This window comes from Astatotilapia calliptera, chromosome 15, assembly GCF_964374335.1.
Source record: "Astatotilapia calliptera chromosome 15, fAstCal68.1, whole genome shotgun sequence".
NCBI classification, from domain to species: domain Eukaryota; kingdom Metazoa; phylum Chordata; class Actinopteri; order Cichliformes; family Cichlidae; genus Astatotilapia; species Astatotilapia calliptera.
The window spans coordinates 28,816,099-28,838,430 of record NC_137436.1 but is presented as its reverse complement, the minus strand read 5'-3'; the positions used below and the strand labels follow the sequence as shown (position 1 = coordinate 28,838,430).

General features: G+C 41.7%; 1 protein-coding gene across 3 annotated transcripts in view; it reads left to right on the top strand.

Annotated features, from left to right (window-relative positions):
• Positions 1–22,332, top strand: part of tnfrsf21 (tumor necrosis factor receptor superfamily, member 21) — a 201,471-nt gene that overhangs the window by 37,590 nt on the left and 141,549 nt on the right. For 2 of the 3 annotated variants that reach the window (XM_080289961.1, XM_080289960.1), the window contains exons 2-3: positions 4,375–5,065; positions 13,493–14,059. In XM_080289961.1, coding sequence (XP_080146087.1) covers positions 4,375–5,065; positions 13,493–14,059 — 1,258 coding nt within the window. The remainder of the gene's footprint in view (positions 1–4,374; positions 5,066–13,492; positions 14,060–22,332) is intronic. The other variant, XM_080289963.1, reaches the window with a different exon arrangement.

Below are 22,332 nucleotides of genomic sequence, written 5' to 3'. Positions count from 1 at the left end.
TGCGCCACGTTATTGTTTCGGTGAAATGAATTTCTACAATACTGTTACTGTTAATTCTACTCTCTGCAGTGTTTAAATGCTTACATATACACACAGTTACTGTCCCTCCACACATACGACTCGGTTCTGCTTCTATGCCCCAGCTTTGTTTATTTTTTCCCACCGAGGCTTCTAGACTTCTGATTGGCCAACATTTCGGTACGGTTAGGAATCTAGCGCCACCTGCTGCTTTGGGATGTTCATAGCAGCGTTTTCCTTCATTTCTGCCTTTATGTGTGTACGGGATTATTTTTTAAAACGTAAACGGAAAATCTCCGTTTTCAAAAATACCCGTGTACGTGTGGACGTAGCCTCAGTCTCTGACTGGAAGCGCTAATTCGTCATTCGGCTTTTGTCAGACTAAAGTAACTGTTAAAACTGTTTGAAAAGCTAAGCTATACAACAAGGAGAGATTGAGAATTTCCTTTTAGTTCTCAGTTTATTTGATATTGACAAAAGTTAGTCAGTTTTGTCTGTTCTTCTGTAAAACAATCTAAGATTTATTTTTAGAATTAATATTTTGTTTCTAAGTGGAATTGACAATTTAGTCTGTTTTGTTTGTTCTATTTTGAAACGTAAACGCTTTAGTGGCTGCCTTTTGTGTAGTTTGCAATATTTGCCTTTATTTATCTGAAAAAGTCTCATGTTCCTTAAGTACATCTACCCTGTTGAACTTATTATGGGAAATAAATATTTAAATAAAAACAAGCTGCTGATTATTTCACATTTTACTTGTGAGCAACGGCACATTTAAATCTTACAAATATAGTTATTTGGTTATATCGTGATAGATATCGTTATCGCCTGAAATGAAAAAAACATATCGTGATATGAAAAAATCTCATATCGCCCAGCTCTAATATATACCCATTTCAATTATTTATTTTTACCAGTGAAACCAATATAACATCTCCACATTCACAAATATACATTTCTGACATTCAAAAACAAAACAAAAACAAATCAGCGACCAATATAGCCACCTTTCTTTGCAAGGACACTCAAAAGCCTGCCATCCATGGATTCTGTCAGTGTTTTGATCTGTTCACCATCAACATTGCGTGCAGCAGCAACCACAGCCTCCCAGACACTGTTCAGAGAGGTGTACTGTTTTCCCTCCTTGTAAATCTCACATTTGATGATGGACCACAGGTTCTCAATGGGGTTCAGGTCAGGTGAACAAGGTGGCCATGTCATTAGTTTTTCTTCTTTTATACCCTTTCTTACTCACTGTGGAGTACTTGGACGCGTGTGATGGAGCATTGTCCTGCATGAAAATCATGTTTTTCTTGAAGGATGCAGACTTCTTCCTGTACCACTGCTTGAAGAAGGTGTCTTCCAGAGACTGGCAGTAGGACTGGGAGTTGAGCTTGACTCCATCCTCAACCCGAAAAGGCCCCACAAGCTCATCTTTGATGATACCAGCCCAAACCAGTACTCCACCTCCACCTTGCTGGCGTCTGAGTCGGACTGGAGCTCTCTGCCCTTTACCAATCCAGCCACGGGCCCATCCATCTGGCCCATCAAGACTCACTCTCATTTCATCAGTCCATAAAACCTTAGAAAAATCAGTCTTGAGATATTTCTTGGCCCAGTCTTGACGTTTCAGCTTGTGTGTCTTGTTCAGTGGTGGTCGTCTTTCAGCCTTTCTTACCTTGGCCATGTCTCTGAGGATTGCACACCTTGTGCTTTTGGGCACTCCAGTGATGTTGCAGCTCTGAAATATGGCCAAACTGGTGGCAAGTGGCATCTTGGCAGCTGCACGCTTGACTTTTCTCAGTTCATGGGCAGTTATTTTGTGCCTTGGTTTTTCCACACGCTTCATGCGACCCTGTTGACTATTTTGAATGAAACGCTTGATTGTTCGATGATCACGCTTCAGAAGCTTTGCAATTTTGAGACTGCTGCATCCCTCTGCAAGATATCTCACTATTTTTGACTTTTCTGAGCCTGTCAAGTCCTTCTTTTGACCCATTTTGCCAAAGGAAAGGACGTTGCCTAATAATTATGCACACCTGATATAGGGTGTTGATGTCATTAGACCACACCCCTTCTCATTACAGAGATGCACATCACCTAATATGCTTAATTGGTAGTAGGCTTTCGAGCCTATACAGCTTGGAGTAAGACAACATGCATGAAGAGGATGATGTGGACAAAATACTCATTTGCCTAATAATTCTGCACTCCCTGTAGTATGAAACAAGTTCACCAGGGGATAAGAAGCTGTGAATGAATGGAAGGTCATAAATAGCAGATGAACGATCTGCAGGGTTAATACTACTAATTTTCCTAAATGTGATTACACAGGGAGTATCGCTTTTGGAGGCTGTTGTATTTACAATAAAATAAATAAACATGATCAGATTGGGGAAACAAATTGCCTTTACAGTGGTATTACTTAGACTTCACATGAGTAAGAGGTTAATGTTATAGCGTCCCTAAAAATCTTATGATTGGTTGTTTTGAAGTAAATAAGTGTAAAAGACTGCAACTGGTTGTTTAAAAGTATAAAATGGTAAAGCCATGTATGGTCTGTAGCATTTTCTGATAACATCACTCTGACATGACTCAGCTTGGGCCTGTGTAAATGTGTAACCCTAGACATGTGTGGGTTACTCCCCTAAACCCGCTGAGCTGAGGTTCCCAGCAGCAGTGAGAGGGAAGCCTTTGGGAAGAAAAAAGAACAAAGTTCCCCATGATACATCAGTTAAATTCTTAACTGTGGAAATGAATGCACACCATTTGACACTAAAGTTGTGACGAGCATGATGAGTCAGTGTAGTGACTAAGTGATATTAGCGATACCAGATGGAGGTATGAGTGTATCCATGTGGTCATGTCTTTTCTGTCTGGTGAGGGATGTTGAGTACCAAAAAAGGCAATGATAAACCAGAGAATGTTCACAGACTTACTATAATGTATTAATAAATTAATGAATAAGTATAATATGATTTCTCTATTTAGTTCTAATTTGTGACTCTGTAAAAAACCTAATATTAAAGTACATGTAGTATTTTAGGCATAGGAGTTGTGTCATTGTTTGACTGAGAGGGCCTGGACCTTCTGTGCTTCTCCCAAGTCTTGTTATCACGGGACAAGTAATCATTTTAACTGACACACATAAAAATGTATGTTTCTTTCTTCTAAATTTTTTTTGCTTAATTCCAAAGCAGGTTTAAGTTTAGGTTTTAGGGCTAGGGTTGGGACCATCACTGATGACAATTTAGACCTCAGATGGTTAACCTCTTACCATCCACAACGTCGCTGGCAACCTGTTGGTTTTGGTTTTGTTAGAGCCACATGCTCAAGAGGCAAATTTTCATAAACTACATGTTAGCTGTCATACATTTTTGCATTGAAGTTTTTCATATTAAATTGGAATGCTTCAGTCAGGGCAAAAATTTATAAAAAAGCCATGGACAGCATAAAAAATAGTAGATGGTAAAGGAAATAAGTACCATAACAGGATATTAGTTAAATGGACTGGTTCTTAAATAGCGCTTTTCTACTTTGTCTGTGCACTCAAAGTGCTTTATACAACTAATTCATTCACCCAATCACATCTTCTAAGCTCTTAAGTGCTAAATATCTTACATTTATACACATTCACACTCAGATGGATGCATCGGAGAGCAACATGGGGCGACCGTGGCTCAGGGGGTTGGGAAGCGCATCTGTAACCGGAAGGTTGCCGGCTCGATCCCCGGGCTCTCTGTCCTGGTCGTTGTGTCCTTGGGCAAGACACTTTACCCTACCGCCTACTGGTGTTCGCCAGAGGGGCCGATGGCGCGATATGGCTTCTGTCAGTCTGCCAGGTCAGCTGAGGCTACAACTGTAGCTTGCCTCCACCAATGTGTGAATGTGAGAGTGAATGAATAGTGCCATTGTAAAGCGCTTTGGGTGCCTTGAAAAGTGCTATATAAATCCAATCCATTATTATTAGTATCTTGCCCAAGAATTATTTGGCATTTTGCACAGACTAGAGCAGTCTGGGATCAAACCACCGACCTTCTGGGTAGTGGTTGACCTGCTCTGCCACCTGAGCTACAGCCTTAATGTGGGTGGTTCTTGTAAAATTAAGTTACTTCATACTCCATCTTTCAGTGGACAGTACTGACAAAACCGCCTAATGTGTGAAACTGACATTGTGGATCCCAGTCTTAAGAATTCAGATAGTGTTTGGTTTTTGCTTTAAACACTTACTGCAGTATAATGAATGCAGCATCATTCAGGGGTTGACAATCTGTCCTGTTGCATAAATTTCTACACCAGAACATTTTTCAAAACATTTTTAGTCTTTCGCCTAATAGCTGCCTTCTCTTTTCCCCTCAGCTCTTATGTACAGTTGTGGTTGATATCTCAGCTCGGGTTTTGACCACATCCAGCACAGATGACCAGCCCATTTTTTCTCAACGGCACTATCAGCACACCGACCAAGACACGGGCACCCAGCTGGTCTGTGATAAGTGCCCGGCTGGCACCTATGTCTCCATCCACTGCTCTCCAACTTCTGTGAGGGAATGCAGCCCCTGTCCCAAAGGCACCTTCACACGGGGAGAGAATGGAGTTCAGCAATGCCATCGCTGCAGGAGTCCTTGCCCAGCTGGCTTTATTGAGAAAACGCCTTGCACAGCCACCCAGGATCGAATCTGCACATGCCCACCCAATACATTCCTGTCAGGGGATGGTGCTGCTGTGTGTAAGCCCCACTCTTTGTGCCCCCCAGGCAAGAGGGTGAAAAAGCAGGGCAGTGAGAAAAAGGACGTGGTCTGTAAGCAGTGCTCTGAGGGAACTTTTTCAGATGTGAAATCAAGTGCAACACAGTGCAGAAATCACACAGGCTGCCAGGTTCAGGGGCTGGTGCTGCTCTCACCAGGGACTAGAGAGAAAGATAATATCTGTGGACCCCTTTCTACAGCTCCATCCTCTGCCTCCACCACCGCTTCAGGTGGCTCAGGACTTGTACAGGAACCCATTATTTCTTCAATCTTTCCAGCACCCCTGGCTGGACCTGCACAAAAAGGTGAGGGATGGGAATTCTGTTTAATAATCTTCTATTTGAATTTATATAGTTTTCAACTTTAACTGTTTTTTATTTTAATGTTTCTTTACATTTATAAAAGTTGACCTAATAAAAGTTGCATTTTTCAAACATTTTCCATGTGAATTTCCCTGCGAAATTTCAAAGGTGGCATTTATTGTCTCCTCCATTATTGCCTTGCCTAAAGGCCTCTTTTATGCTTGCTTACATTATCAACAGCAAACAATATTAGCTACCAATAGCTAAAAAAGTGCTAATCATAATAATACTGCCATTGACGTCTATAGCCGTCAATTGCAGTGAATGAGTCAATGGGTTTAACTCATTCACTGCCAATGGCTGGCAGTGAATGAGTTAATAAACAGCTGGAAAGTCAATAAAGCGCGTTTGTGCCACCTCATAGACATTCGGTTGTAATTAAAGTTATAAGCCACCACCTAGTTTTTTTTCACCAACACTTTACCATTACGTAGCTTTAGTTAGTGTACGACGCTCACGCCATGTTATAATGATGCAGTGTGTTAGTGCCAGCCAAAATATCACACTGATTTTGAGGATTTGTCTTGCATAAACAGAAGCCAGTTGCTTCTGTGAGCAGCAGGGTGGTACTGGCTGACACACTGATAATCAATAGTGGTAAATAATGCACTGATATTGATTGATCATTGGTTTGTTCCAGTGTCCACAAAGCACTGCTCCACTTTTATGTCAAACACATTGCTAATTGTTCTACCATTTCAACAGACTGAAAGCAGTTTTTAAGTTGTTCTGTCTGACTAGTTCCCTCTCTTTTTTTGATTTAGCACTGTTCCTCCACCCAGGCTGATTACAATGTCCCTCACTTCTTAATTAATGAACAGACTGTGGAATGAGCAATTTAGAGCTCATCTGCTCTACGATAACAAGATGGAGCACAGCTTTATTTGCAAAGCAGAAGGAGGAGAAGGATATTAGGGGAAAGTTTGTAGTTACATTTTGACGGATGATTTACCTCTTGAGGGATGCAAACATACTGTAGTCACCCAAGTCAGTTGTGTTCACACTAAGTACGACTGAAACAATATTCAGCACCTCATCATCACTTCTGTGCAGTCCCTTTGGAAAGCTGTGCCTTTTCAGGCTTCTGTCTTGGATATTATTATTTCATTTTCTTCACTTGAAACCCACTCCTGCACCTAATGTAAGAACAAAATTAAAAAATTTTCTGTTTGTGCACCAAGCTATGCTAATTGCAGATGCTCAGATTAAGCTCTCTGGTCATTTTTTGTGTGTGTTGTGTACAGCTTCTCCTTGTTCTCCCCAAATGTGGGCATATGTATTAGAGACGGACCGATCCGATATTACGTATCGGTATCGGTCCGATACTGACGTAAATTACTGGATCGGATATCGGAGAGAAATAAAAAATGTAATCCAATCCATTAAATATCAGAAAAGTACCTCACAAAACTTGCCACACGGCGTAACTCGGCTCATAACCGTAGCACGGAGCAGTGTGCTCAAGTGATAGAGCGGCTACGTGTATTTGTAGCCTCAAACCAGCATTTCATCTCTGATGAAGTCATCACAGAGAGAAGAAAAGCAAGTGTGTAAGTTCATCTCTGAATGTTTGTAAAGCATTCCCACGTTAAGATTAACAACCGATATATGGAGCGACTGCCTCTTCTTGCTGCTACTTCAATCGTGAAACTGCTTAATGATCAGCTGATCGGCTTTTCTGTCGCGAGTCCGTCTCTCTTGCTTGTTTGTGGCCCACTTTGCACCAGAAAGAGGAAACCAGCGGCTGAACAACAGCAGCACGTTTAAGCTTGATTAACTGTTGTTAGAATTTATTTAATATTACTTTCTAGACCAGGATCCTTTTCTACGCAGCTGACGGCTGGTAACTGTGCAGGGGCGGATCTAGCAAAGTTTAGCCAGGGGGGCCGATAGGGCATGAACAGGGAAAAGGGGGCACAAAGACATACTTTTCTTTCTTATTCTCATTTAAAATGTCTAGCTTTTAATAAATAATTATCTGAATCTTACACCCAAAGTTTTAATCTTATGTAAAATATATAGAAGTCCATTACTGTATATAGTAACTGTTAAGTCTAATATACCCTAGTAAGCTATACTACTTTTTCCTTTGGGAAGGTACCATCTGTGCAGTCTGCAATTCTGTTGAAGAAAGATGTTGAATCTATTTAATTATTCTTGAAAAAGAATTGATTTCTGTGCATTTTTTTCCCACACTGCATCAAATTAAAGTTGATTACGTCGATTAAGCATCTTGAGGTGGAGGGTGGGGGTGGTTCCCTATTTTTTTTGCTGGGAGTTTGCAACCCTATTAGTTAGGTTGCTCAATGTTTCTGCTAAGTAGGCAAGGCAAGGCAAGGCAAGTTTATTTGTATAGCACAATTCAACAACAAGGTGATTCAAAGTGCTTTACAGAGACATTAGAAACAAGAACAAATAAAAAGCATGATTTAAAATTGATTAAAACAAGCAAATAAACTAACTAACTAATTAACAAACAAAACAGTATATAAAATCAAAACAGATAAAATCAGAACAGTAGATAAAATCAGTAGTTAAATGTAAGTTTTGAAATTTAAGCTTAAAGTGTGGATTTGGTGCTTTATTCAAATGCAGCTGAGAACAGGTGAGTCTTCAACCTGGATTTAAATAAACTGAGTGTTTCAGCTGATCTGAGGCTTTCTGGGAGTTTGTTCCAGATATAAGGAGCATAAAAGCTGAATGCAGCTTCTCCGTGTCTGGTTCTGACTCTGGGAACTGATAAAAGACCGGATCCAGATGACCTGAGGGATCTGGATGGTTCATACTGGGTCAGGAGGTCATTGATGTATTTTGGTCCTAAACCATTCAGAGCTTTATAGGCCAGCATCAGAACTTTAAAGTCTATCCTCTGACGGACAGGCAGCCAGTGTAAGGACCTCAGAGCTGGACTGATGTGGTCCACTTTTTTGGTCTTAGTGAGGACTCGAGCAGCAGAGTTCTGAATGAGCTGTAGTTGTCTGACTGATTTTTTAGGTAGACCTGTAAAGATGCTGTTACAGTAATCAAGCCTACTAAAGATGAATGCATGGACTAGTTTTTCCAGGTCCTGTTGAGACATCAGATCTTTTATCCTTGATATATTCTTGAGGTGATAGTAAGCTGACTTTGTTATTGTCTTAATGTGTTTTTCTAAGTTTAGGTCTGCATCCATCACTACACCCAAATTTCTCGCCTGGTTTGTGGTTTTTAGATGTATAGATTGAAGTTCTCTGGTGACCTGTAATCGTTTTTCTTTGGCGCCAAAGACTATTACCTCAGTTTTGTTTTTGTTTAGCTGGAGAAAATTGTGGCACAACCAGTCATTGATTTCCTCAATGCATTTACCAAGAGCCTGTACAGGGCCTCGGTCTCCTGGTGACATTGTGATATATATTTGTGTGTCATCTGCATAGCTGTGATAGTTTATTTTGTTGTTGTCTGTGCCAGTGGGAGCATGTAGATGTTAAACAGAAGGGGTCCCAAGATGGAACCTTGGGGAACTCCACATGTGATACTTGTCTGCTCAGATGTGAAGTTACCTATTGATACAAAGTATTTCCTGTTTTCTACGTATGTTTTGAACCAGTTTAGTACAGTTCCTGAAAGACCTGTCCAGTTCTCCAGTCGTTTGAGTAATATGTTGTGGTCAACTGTATCAAATGCTGCACTGAGATCCAGTAAAACTAGGACTGACATTTTTCCACTGTCTGTATTCAGACATATGTCATTAAACACTTTGGTCAGAGCGGTTTCAGTGCTGTGGTTCTGTCTAAAACCTGACTGGAAGGCATCGTAGCAATTATTCTGTTTTAAGAAGTAACTGAGCTGTTGAGAAACTGCTTTTTCAATGATCTTACTTAAAAACGGGAGATTTGAGATTGGCCTGTAGTTGTTCATTTGTGTCTTGTCAAGATTGTCCTTTTTCAGTATAGGTTTGATTACAGCAGTTTTTAGTGATTCTGGAAACACACCTGATAATAAAGAAAAGTTGACGATCTGTAACAGGTCTGACTCTAAAGTCTTTGAGACCTTTTTGAAAAAACTTGTTGGCAGGACATCTAAACAGCAGGAGGAGGAGTTCAGTTTACCTAAGATGTCCTCCAGGTCTTTGCTGTTAATAGGTTGAAACTGTTTCATGGTGTTTAAACAGTTTTTTGGTGGACACAGTACATATCCTGGATCTGCTGTTGATGTACCAATTGCTTGTCTAATTTTTTGGATTTTTTCTGTGAAGAATTTGGCAAAGTCATTGCAGGCCATGGTCGAATGAAGTTCAGCTGCCACTGACACAGGAGGGTTTGTTAGCCTGTCAACTGTAGAAAATAAGACCCGAGCATTATGGCTGTTTTTAGTGATGATGTCAGAGAAGTAGGACCTCCTTGCATTCCTCAGTTGTAAATTATAATTGTGAAGTTTCTCTTTATAAATGTCATAATGAACCTGGAGGTTTGTTTTTCTCCATCTGCGCTCAGCTTTCCTACACTCTCTTTTTTCATTTTTTACCAGTGTGGAGTTTCTCCATGGAGACTTTTTCCTTCCAGAGATAACCTTCACCTTAATGGGAGCAATAGTGTCCATTACATTTAACATGTTAGCATTGAAGCTATTGATGAGCTCATTGACTGACCCTCTGGGCAGGTCAGGTGTTAATGGGAAGACCTGGTTAAAAATTGCACTACTGTGTTCAGTTATACACCGTTTTGTGATCACTGTTGTTGATATATTTGTGTGGGCTGAGATTTTACTTTCAAAGAAAACACAGTAATGATCAGACAGGCCCACATCAGACACAGTAACCTTTGAAATGCTCAGGCCTTTGGAGATCAGTAGGTCAAGAGTGTGTCCTCTATTATGTGTGGCCTCTGTTACATGCTGAGTCAGCCCAAAGTTGCCCAGAGTGTTACTCAGGTCTTTAGTCCCTTTGTCCTGAGGGTTGTCCACATGAATGTTAAAATCCCCAGCAATAATTACACAGTCGAAATCAACACAGATCACAGACAGCAGTTCACTGAGGTCATTAAAAAAGTCTGTGCAGTATTTGGGAGGCCTGTAAACATTAAGAAACACAACTTTGGATGGGGCCTTCAGCTGTAAAGCCACATATTCAAAAGACTGAAAACTTCCAGGAGATAGCTGCTTACATTGAAATGATTCATTAAATAAGACAGCAACCCCTCCTCCTCTCCTGCTCGCCCTGACCTCACTGATAAAACTGTAGTTAGGAGGGGTCGTCTCGATGAGAACAGCTCCACTGTTACTTTGGTCCAACCAAGTTTCAGTTAAAAACATAAAATCAAGGCTGTGCTCAGTGATTAAATCATTAATTAAAAATGTTTTCCCAGCTAGAGATCTAATGTTTAATAAAGCCAACTTAAGTGTTTTAGAGGTATTACTTGTCCCCTCGTGTTTGGGAGCAGTCTGTGGCACACAAGGTATGTTTACTATGTTTAAAGATCTTTTAGAGTGCAGCTCTCTGTGTTTTGACCAGGCCACATGTCTCCTTCTGTCACCTAAAAGTACAGAAATTTTAAAACCTTCTAGTAAACAGGGTCCCAGCTTCTCCTGGGAAAAGTCATCACTGCCATAATCCTCACAGCCCGGACCCTTCACACATCACGCATCAGACTGCGGAGACAGGGCATGAAGAGGAACTAAGGGGGGCGAGGCTGGGCAATGTGACTTCGATTGCTCTGTTGAGGGTGGGGCTCGATGGCGAACCTTTGGCCGCTCTGGTGGGGGGTTTATGGGGGACAAAAAGGGATTGGGACGGGGGGTAGATCTGAGCCCAGCATTGACCCGCTCCATCATCTCCTCAGTGAATTTCAGGTGTGGGGAGGAGGGAGAAAGGGAGGGGGAGGAGGGTGATGGCCTGTCAGGGGTTTGGGGGACTGGGGAAGGTCGTGGTCCCTTGTCCTGGTCGTTGGTGTTGTTGAGAGAGTTGGAGGCAAATAGGGACCCCTCTTCTTGCCTTAGATGTCTCTCCTTTCTGAGGCTCTTCCTCAGATGCCATGGATGTCTCTCCTTTCTGAGGCTCTTCCCGGGTGGGGGCAAATGGAGCTCCTCCTCAAGGTTTCTGCTGGGCTTTGTCTGTTCTTGGAGTAATGTTTGTTCCTCTTTATGAGATAACTCCTCGTTTATCTCAGCCTTGGCACCAAGCACGGATGGATGACGTATGGAATAAAACAAGTTGGAGGTGAACAGTTTCACCCCTGACTTGTTAAAATTAAATCCATTTGCTTTGAACAGATGCCTGCGTTCCCAAAAAATATTAAAGTTGTCGATAAAGTGCACTGAGTGGTCAGCACATGCTGATATAAGCCATTTATTCAGTGTAAACAACCTGCTGAATCTCTCGTCTCCTCCTCTGACCGGCGGTACAGGTCCACTGATGAATACAGCTGCATTCAGAGAGTTTACAGTACTTAATAATCCAGTAAAGTCCCGTTTCAGAACCTCCGACTGTTGTTTGGACACATCGTTTGACCCTGTATGCAGAACAATGTTTGTCACAGTTGGATATTCATCTGCAATTTGAAGAATTCTCTCCTTCAGGTTGTTGACCATATCGTTAGGAAAGCAGAGGACTTTAGTGTTCTTACCGCACATCCTTTGTACATCCTTTACGGCAGAGTCACCCACAATCAGAGTTTCAGGCCTAGCCTTTAGCTTTCCCTGTGGCCTTTCACTTTTCAACAGATTTTCAGACCTTATTTCGCTGCTTTTAGATGGATGGTTGTCCGATATAGATCCAGGGTCCTTTGATAGTGGAGCAAATCTGTTCTGCAGTTTCACATTCAGTTGTTTTGGAGGTTTGTTGTTAACCTTCCTATTCACGGTTGTCCAGTCCTGTTTCCTCCCGTATATAGGGGTAGAAGAGCTTCTCTGTCTCGTAGGAAGTGAAGGCCAGTCGGTTTCAGAGATTTCAGCTCGCTGTGCCCTGCCTGTGATACGTCCTCCCCCTTCCAGGAGACATGATTTATGTCTTGGTTTTGCACCAAGACAGTCTAAGGGGGGATTATCACTTGAGGATTTATAATAATGCACAGAGTCTACTTTCTTGGTCATGTTATCTGTGCTCCTTAGCTGTGTACTAGCTTGCTCATCGCCATTGTTTTGAATCAAAGGCAAGGTTGTTTCATTTCCACACAGTCCATTTACCTCCACGTTTACTTCTAAGCGATGAATTTTTGTCTCCAGTACTGCAATCTTCTGCAGGAGGCTGTGGTAGTCATCTGTGGAGAGGGAAGGCATCTTGTTGCTAGTTAGCCTAGCGGTTAGCACCTTTCCAGGCTATTGAGGCTGCTCGGTGCCCAGACGCTGTAATCAGGCTTCAGCTGTGTCTAGGCCACAGACACACGGAGCGCTGAGGACAAGGTAACCATAAAATGTTGCTGTTTCTGTTAAGAACACTCAAGTCCTAATGATCTACAAGTGTCCAGAAGTAATCGCAGGTAAGCTCACACGGAAAAAAGGGAAAAAATCAGCATAAAAATCAATAAAAATCAATATAAGAAGCAAAGCATTCAAGAGCAAAGAGATGAAGTGTCCACACTCACAAAGGGGAGGAGCTAAAGAGTACTCTGTAAAATACCAGAATAGGAAGGATGGAGAAGGTTTAAGTTTATTAGATTGATCAGTATTGCTGAACTATGAAATATTTTGGGTGCAGTGTATTTTTTACATACAGGTATAACAGAATAGCTTTAGTGTTGTTGTTTATTGAAACTTGAGTATGAACTTATACAAAATGCAGCAATATATTTAAAAAAACAGTTTTATTGAATAAAAAAACACACTAATATTCATATCGGTATCGGCCGATATCCAAATTTATGATTTCGGTATCGGACATAAAAAAGTGGTATCGTGCCATCTCTAATATGTATATAGATTTTGACATTTGTCAGTCATCTACACTGGTCTGCAATTTCTGCAGAGTATTAGTATTAGTATGCTCAACAATGACTATAATGGCCACTGCCTGGAAAACAAAGGAGATTTTGACCCCTGTGAACATCATCTAAACACTCTTTTCGTTTTCATGAATACTCAGATTGTAATAACAATGTCAAAAAGGTGTACACAGCCCACTCAGTGATGAAGTAAGTCAACAAAGCGTGTCTGTGCCAGATTGCTTGGATGGATTAAGGTGTTAGGATCCTCCGCCCGTGATACCGTCTGTTTTTTGTTTTTTTTGTCTTAGTTAGACAGAACTCCCAAGTGACTGAGTTTAATTCCCTCTTTCTCTGTGTCACTGTTGTCTCTCATCTGCTACTTCTATACTATCTACTATCTTTGCTTTCCTTGTCTTTCTTATCTCTCTTCTTGCTTGTTCTGTGTCTCCATCAACCTCTCTGCCTCTCAACACAGGTACCCACAGCCAGTCAGCAGCCATTCAGCTGAAGGAACCCCAGGGTGGAAAAAGCCAGCGAGCAGAAGAGCCCCTCCGAAGCCATCCTGGCACTCTCACCCAACCAAATTGGACTCCAGTTCTCCCAGCTCATGAGGAACCAATGGACCATGAGTTGCAGAGGGGGCAACTGAATTCTGAACCAAACCCAGGGCCTAACAAGAGGGCAATGGAAGATCTGGGGACTGAAGAAATAGTCAAGGTTGAAACAAGCATAAGAAAGGTTAATGGACAAGATAGTGCAGGTGGGGCCTCCAGCTCCTACAGGCCAACTCGCAGGGGATTCCCAAGACCAAGCGCCCATAATCACTTTGACATAAACGAGCACCTGCCCTGGATGATTGTACTGCTGCTGCTGCTGGTGCTGGTGGTGATCGTAGTGTGTAGTGTGAAGCAGAGCTCTCAGGTGTTGAAGAAGGGCCCAATGCAGGACCCGAGCAGCATCATGGAGAAGGCAATTCAAAAGAAACCCCCTGCACCACTAACTCAAGTCCGAGAGAAGTGGATCTACTATGCCAACGGACAAGGTAAACCTACTGGATCTTTTGGTGTTGGAAACTGCTTTTCAACTGAGGTAGAAACACAGTTAGATCTTCAGAAGAGTCTCTAAGACTTTAAAATTGCACACATTCAATTATTTTGATAACTTGGGGTTTGGTGCTGAAGTTGTGGAACATAAAAATCTATCTCTATCATTTTCTCTCAGTTCGAGGGGTTAGGGTTAGGAGTTAGGGTCATTCAGTTAAAATTCAGCGACATGGATGAATAAAGGGAGAATTAATCATTTGATGTCAAGGTCAAGGTCAAGGTAACTTTATTTATACCCAAAGGCAAGGTAAATTTGCTTTACAGAAAAATGACAGCATTTGGCATCCCTTTAAAAACACACATACCTAGTAAATATATAAAGCTCACTGTGGCACATATATAGTAGTTTTGATATTTCGAATCAAAAACAGTTCTTATTTAATTCAGTGACAGCAACGGGGACAAAGCTATTTTTATAACGCTTGTGAATTTGGGGCTTCAAAGTTAATCTACTCCTAACCTTTAATCAAGTGACTGAAGAAACTACTAACATGACAGGGTCTTACCATGGCCATTGTGTTTTTTGTAAACTCAGCATTGTTTCTACTAAATGCTCTACATCTGCAGCTCACAGGAGGCTGCAGACTCTTAGTTACTCAGTGCATATCTCAGGCTAACGTTATAGCGTGCGTGAGTTCTGCTTGTGAACTGCGTAGATCCCCGTACCAATTCCACCCTCCCCTCCACAGTTTCTTATTGCCACTCTCTGTAGCTACAGATTGAGATGTAGGGTTGAATGTTTTCTACAAGTAGAAAACATTCAACCCTACAGCACAGATCTTGATTTCACACTGACTTAGGACAAGAGACCCAGACTCAGGGAACATATCCTGACAGAGACACTCAAGTCTCAAGTAGAAATCTGTGTATGTGTGCATGTAACCTTGTCTGTGTGTGTGTTCTTTGATCAAGCTGAGACATCCGCTACCCTCTCTCTGCTCCCTCATTGACTGACCACAGAGAACTGGAATAATCTGGTTTCAGCTGCATCAGAGTTGTTGTTTGGTTGGCAAGGAACATTAGTAGGTCAATCTGGTCTCTTACAGAGTGACAAAGAGATATATGGAGAAAAGGAAATGAAGAGGGAACGTGAGATAGTGCTGGGAGTTGTGTGTGTGTGTTGTTTGGAGGGGCTAAGGTTTGACACAGGAAGTGTTATACTGTTGCTGGCTAACCACATTGGGCTTTCCCTGCTGTTGCCTAGCAGCCCTGATACTTAAGATGCCTGTTATAGAAAGGAAAGGTAGGCAGTTAGAGAAACACAAGTACATTTTATGAAGCTATCAATTATCATTCAACTTTACAACTCCCAGCTTTACCAACATGGTAAATGTGATGGTCTTGAGTTGAGTCAAAGCATTTTTGACTTATACAGTTACTTCTTTTTAATACTCTTGATTTTTTAAAATATAAAAATAGCTCTTTCTTTTAGAAGTTCATACATTGAACAAATGAGTAATAGCAACAGTAGACTTAACTTTACAATTGTAGCAAATCCTCTGTGCTTATTTATAGTGGGTGGACCTAAAATAACCATAACGGCAACCGCCTGGCGAAGTTGGAAACAAAATATTTAAATAATGGCCAAAGTTTCAAAGATTGATGTAATCTCACAGCAAATCAAGATTCAGTATACTTTAAAAACTGTTTTCTATAGTTCATTATGAGTGCAGGAAGCCCCACCCAGCTGCTAACCTTGCTTTTTGGGTTTAAGCGGGAGGAGTGAAAAGGCCACCTGAGTGGCTGGGAGTCCCAGTTTGATATAAATAAGGATTATTATGGGTACTATGGATCATGCAGGTCTACTTTAATGTAAAAGAAGTTAAATTATGAGCTCCTGTTTTGGAGCTTGTTTTGTCTCTGTTGAATGGGCAAATAAGCAGTTAATTGCTGAAGTTTGTCATGTTAACTTTATATGGTAATAATAGTTTTGTGTTTACAGCTTGTCCTGATTCTGCCAAGTGACAAAAGAAAATGAAGAAACAAAAAAAACCCCAGTTAATTGTGCCTCATGTTGTTTTGTTTTATTTCAAATGGGTCTAAGATCAGATTATGTTTAACAGGAAATGATCTGGACTGTGTTACCGCCATGTTTCTCATTCCTGGATCTTGTAACCAAAAACCCTACTGGTGCTTAAACCGGACAAAACAAACATTGCCTTGACATGGCAATGTGAGTACATGTTAGTGTTCTTAAAAGAATGCTGACAGATAAACAGCACCTGCTAGAATAGATTGATGTCATAATCTACAACAACAGGTGTCCCCCGAGGATACAGTTCCTAAATGCACGACTATGGGCAAATCATTTGGAAAAAAAAAACTACTTGATGAAACTCATTAAACACATTAAAGTGAATAAAGTCTGGGTTTCAAATGAATCTGTTTAAATGATTCTGTGTTTTTGTGCATTATGTTTGTGTTCTCCTGATTAGATGAGTAATCCACTGCCCATGTGTATGCATTTAGGTGAAGATATACAGTGGGGCAAAAAAGTATTTAGTCAGCCACCGATTGTGCAAGTTCCCCCACCTAAAATGATGACAGAGGTCAGTAATTTGCACCAGAGGTACACTTCAACTGTGAGAGACAGAATGTTAAAACAGACCGTTCAATGGTGACCAGAACACTAAAGTAAGGGAGTTTGGAGTGCACACAACAGGAGGGCTATTAGTCATTATATTTTAAGCTAACAGATGCTTACATATCTAGCAACATTGTAGCCTTTGGCTCAGTGACACACAGCAACTGATCAGTTGGCAACCCCCTGGCAACATCTGGCAACTAGAGAAAAAAATTTATCTTCTAACTAGTTAGTGAGTAGGACTAGGCGATATGGCCCAAAATTCATATCTTGATATTCTTTAGCTGGATGTATGTCTCGAAGAAGATATATATTGAAGAAGGGATTTTTTGCCATAAAGTAAGAACAAAAAGAGTTCTTAGTCAAAGCTGTGTCTCAGATCTCAAACAGGCACTTTTATTAACATACAACGTAGATGTACATGAAATTACTCAGAAATAAATTATCAGCATTTATTAAATAATAATGCTGCATATATAAAATAAAAAATGTTGTTTTTGTGCATAACAAAAAGCTCACAATTGTGCATTCAAAATGTAAACTAAAAAGACGCTGAGCATAATAACAAAGACTGACAGATTTTGCAGCTGCTCTGTTCCCATGTTCTACTGCATGACTGACAGCCTTGAGTTTGAAATCCACTTCGTAACCATGTCTCTTAACAGGTGCCATTTGTAGTCCTTATACCCACACGATAATAATCCGCGCAATATTACGTTGAAGCACAGCACGTATTACTCCGCGAGGCTCCTGACTATGGCAGCCATATTGCTTTGACAATTAAGTAGTGCAGCTTCGTAGCTTGCCAAAGTCGTAATAAAACCTTTTTTGACAGATTTCTGAGCGCCGTGTACCACATAAAATCAGTTTTCGGTCAGTAAGCATAACCAGAATTCATACATAAGGCTCACTGTCCATTTTTGAGAAAATGAAAGGATTTTAGTGTAAGCTTACAGCCGAAAAATACGGTACACGAGTTTTGTAAGGTGGTTTGTTTCGGTGCAGGAGGCTGTGAGACTTCGCGGTCCAGGATACAGGACGCAGTTTCACACACTCTTCATTTTGCACTTCATGGCGCTGTTGTAAATAGTGAAAATACCAGTAGTGCTCCAACCTTTAGTCGGGACGCTTTCTCAACATTCTCTACAGAATACACTGCTGCTCATCTGACACTCCAAATAATACTAATAATAATTAGTGCTGCCAGCGTTAATCTTGTTAAAATGACATTAAGGCCATAACTGCATTAACACAGTTAATGAGTTATCGCGGATCACCCCTTGCGTGGGGCTGGACTTTGTCAACGCATTAACGACCTAACCGCGCTAATATGGATCTCTAAATTACTAATTTTCAAATGTTTTATTTTTACCGACCAGCTCCTCTTGTATAGTTGCAGTGTCCATCTTGTTATTGCCTGCAGGTGAAGCGATGGGGGAGGGGTAGTTGTGTTCAGTGAAGGAGAGAGGCGAGGCAGAGTAGCGTTGCTTAGAGACAAAAGTGGACGAAAGAGAGGCAAACTTGCGGGTCCACGAGTATAATCATAATGCAACATAGACTATATCGATATAAACAATATTGTCACATCTCATATAAAAATATATCGATATATACAGTGGGGCAAAAAAGTATTTAGTCAGCCACCGATTGTGCAAGTTTCCCCACCTAAAATGATGGCAGAGGTCAGTAATTTGCACCAGAGGTACACTTCAACTGTGAGAGACAGAATGTGAAAAAAAAATCCATGAATTCACATGGTAGGATTTGTAAAGAATTTATTCGTAAATTAGGGTGGAAAATAAATATTTGGTCACCTCAAACAAGGAAAATCTCTGGCTCTCACAGACCTGTAACGTCTTCTGTAAGAAGCTTTTCTGTCCCCCACTCGTTACCTGTATGAATGGCACCTGTTTGAACTCATCATCTGTATAAAAGACACTTGTCCACACCCTCAAACAGTCAGACTCCAAACGCCGCCATGGCCAAGACCAAAGAGCTTTCGAAGGACACCAGGAAAAGTATTGTAGACCTGCACCAGACTGGGAAGAGTGAATCTACAATAGGCAAGCAGCTTGGTGTGAAAAAATCAACTGTGGAAGCAATCATCAGAAAATGGAAGACATACAAGACCACTGATAATCTCCCTCGATCTGGGGCTCCACGTAAGATCTCATCCCGTGGGGTCAAAATGATCATGAGAACGGTGAGCAAAGATCCCAGAACCACACGGGGGGACCTGGTGAATGACCTGCAGAGAGCTGGGACCAAAGTAACAAAGGTCACCATCAGTAACACACTACAACGGCAGGGAATCAAATCCCGCAGTGCCAGACGTGTTCCGCTGCTGAAGCCAGTGCATGTCCAGGCCCATCTGAAGTTTGCCAGAGAGCACATGGATGATACAGCAGAGGATTGGGAGAATGTCATGTGGTCAGGTGAAACCAATGTAGAACTTTTTGGTATAAACTCAACTCGTCGTGTTTGGAGGAAGAAGAATACTGAGTTGCATCCCAAGAACACCATACCTACTGTGAAGCATGGGGGTGGAAACATCATGCTATGGGGCTTTTTTTCTGCCAAGGGGACAGGACGACTGATCCGTGTTAAGGACAGAATGAATGGGGCCATGTATCGTGAGATTTTGAGCCAAAACCTCCTTCCATCAGTGAGAACTTTGAAGATGAAACGAGGCTGGGTCTTCCAACATGACAATGATCCAAAACACACCGCCTGGGCAACAAAGGAGTGGCTCCGTAAGAAGCATTTGAAAGTCCTGGAGTGGCCTAGCCAGTCTCCAGACCTCAACCCCATAGAAAATCTTTGGCGGGAGTTGAAAGTCCGTGTTGCTCGGCGACAGCCCCAAAACATCACTGCTCTCGAGAAGATCTGCATGGAGGAATGGGCCAAAATACCAGCTACTGTGTGTGCAAACCTGGTAAAGACCTATAGTAAACGTTTGACCTCTGTTATTGCCAACAAAGGTTATGTTACAAAGTATTGAGTTGTATTTTTGTTATTGGCCAAATACTTATTTTCCACCCTGATTTACGAATAAATTCTTTACAAATCCTACCATGTGGATTCATGGATTTTTTTTTCACATTCTGTTACTCACAGTTGAAGTGTACCTCTGGTGCAAATTACTGACCTCTGTCATCATTTTAGGTGGGGGAACTTGCACAATCGGTGGCTGACTAAATACTTTTTTGCCCCACTGTATTTAAATGGCAAATGGCCTGTATTTGTATAGCGCTTTACTCGTCCCTAAGGACTCCAAAGCGCTTTACACATTCAGTCATCCACACATTCACACACTGGTGATGGCAAGCTACATTGTAGCCACAGCTGCGCTGGGGCGCACTGACAGAGGCCCACTGGCAACCTTCCGATTTCAAGACAAACTGCCAACTCTTGAGCCACAATCGCCCAATTTACAAACTCGATATATCCCCCAGCCCTATTGGCGAGTGTTGGCTGGAGGCGAGGCTGCCGGACACTGGCACCACCGGGCCCTCTGACCACCACCAATAGGAAACGGGTGAAGTGTCTAGCCCATGGACACAACGACCAAGACTGTCGGAGCCGGGGCTCAAACCGGCAACCTTCTGATTACAAGACGAACTGCCAACTCTTGAGCCATGATGGCCCCACATATTCTGAAATTATATATTCTGTTACACTATCCAATGGGACATAACTTCTTGTACAGGATCACCAGTCAAGTCTGGTAAAAATAACCTCAAAAGTCACAAAATAGCAGTTGTAAAGGTTTTATTCCCAGCACAACAACAGGTTAATATCCTTCCTAATTTTAATAGTTTAATAACTTTTTAGGGACAGGTGGGACAACCCTCATCTCAGCAAATCAGTTAGCAGTTCAGTATGTACGTGGCAATTATTGGGAAATGCATTGATGGAGGAAGAGGGCGTAGACTCTAGAAAGAGTAGGTTGTAGCAGTTTATTTAAGTTGCCTAATATGAGCTCATTCATTTTAACCTGCACAATGCTTGCTACATTGTAGCCTCAGCTGCCCTGGGGCGCACTGACAGAACGAGGCTGCCGGACACTGGCGCCACCGGGCCCTCTGATCACCACCAGTAGGAAACGGGTCAAGTGTCTTGCCCAACGACATAATGAACGAGATTGTCGGAGCCGGGGCTCGCACCGGCAACCTTCCGATTTCAAGACGAACTGCCAACTCTTGAGCCACGATCGTCCCATTTAAAAACTCGATATATCCCCCAGCCCTATTGGCGAGTGTTGGCTGGAGGCCGCTGGCTGTCGCCCAGTGAAATTTTCTACCAAGTGGTAGTGAAACAGCAAAGCTTTTACTTGGGAGGATAACATTTCTAGTTTTTTTCACATTTCTCACTCTTTCACTACAACTTGGCAAGTAGTTTGCAAGTATTTGCAGACAAATTTGTGTTTTCCATGCAAACTACTATTCACTGCAGCAACCTGCTTTTCATTGCAACTCTGAATGCCATGCTAGAGACTGCCAGCAACTACTCACCAACCAGTTGCAGAATCAGCATTTTTCCTAACCAGTTGTTACCAGATAGTTGCCAACTGATCTCTAGGCCTGCATGAACTGGGTTTTAGAAACTTCACAGCAACTAAGAGCAGCTATTGGAAGCTGGTAATCAGTGGTTCCCAGTGGATCACTGACTGATCTCTAGGACTCTGTGACTGAGCCAAAATGCCAAGTCTTTATGTACCTCTCTTTTCCAGATCATTTCAAATAGAGAGGAATCAAGCATAAAATCCATGGAACTGTTAATCAAAATGTATCTTCTTGGTTGGATCTTAGTTCCTTGATCTCAGTCTGTCATTTGTGTCTTAATGGAATAATTAACTCATTCACTGCCAGCCATTGGCAGTGAATGAGTTAAACCCATTGACTCATTCACTGCAATTGACGGCTATAGACGTCAATGGCAGTGAATGAGTTAATACAATGAATGAATGAATCTTTGGGCTATGCCTTACAGGCATTCATATTCTTAGGTGTTCACAAACACTGCCGCGTAGAATGTGTACTAGAAGTTAGACCATAAGCCTTCTTTTTGACTTCTGCACACTTAGCTAATCACTACTTAAATTCAAACCACAATCTGAAAGGTCATTTCAGACACTTCTAGGTGACTTGATGTTGGAATAACACAGCATATTCACTGACCTTAGTTTCATTTTAATTGCTGGCCTTTGTTTCAGAAAATAAATATATTTCTCAGATCCCAATAACACAAATCTAGGCTGCAGCCCTTGAGAGCCCCATTCAACCCCTGCTGTGGAGAAGTAGCACATTTCACTACTTCCTTGCCAGCCCTGACCAAATGCCAAACACTGTATGTGTGTGATCTGTGCTTTGACGTTTCCCTTTCTTGCACAAATGCTTTAACGGCCCCAGTAAAGGGGTGTTACAACCTTGAAGCAAAGCCAGCCACACACCTTGGAAGTATTAAGAAGCTGTTTTGTTGTAAGGTTCCAGAGAGTAAAAAGCAGAGAAAAGTGGCTATTTGGGGGTTGCACTTGTACACATACAGTGGGGCAAAAAACTGTTTAGTCAGCCACCGATTGTGCAAGTTCCCCCACCTAAAATGATGACAGAGGTCAGTAATTTATAG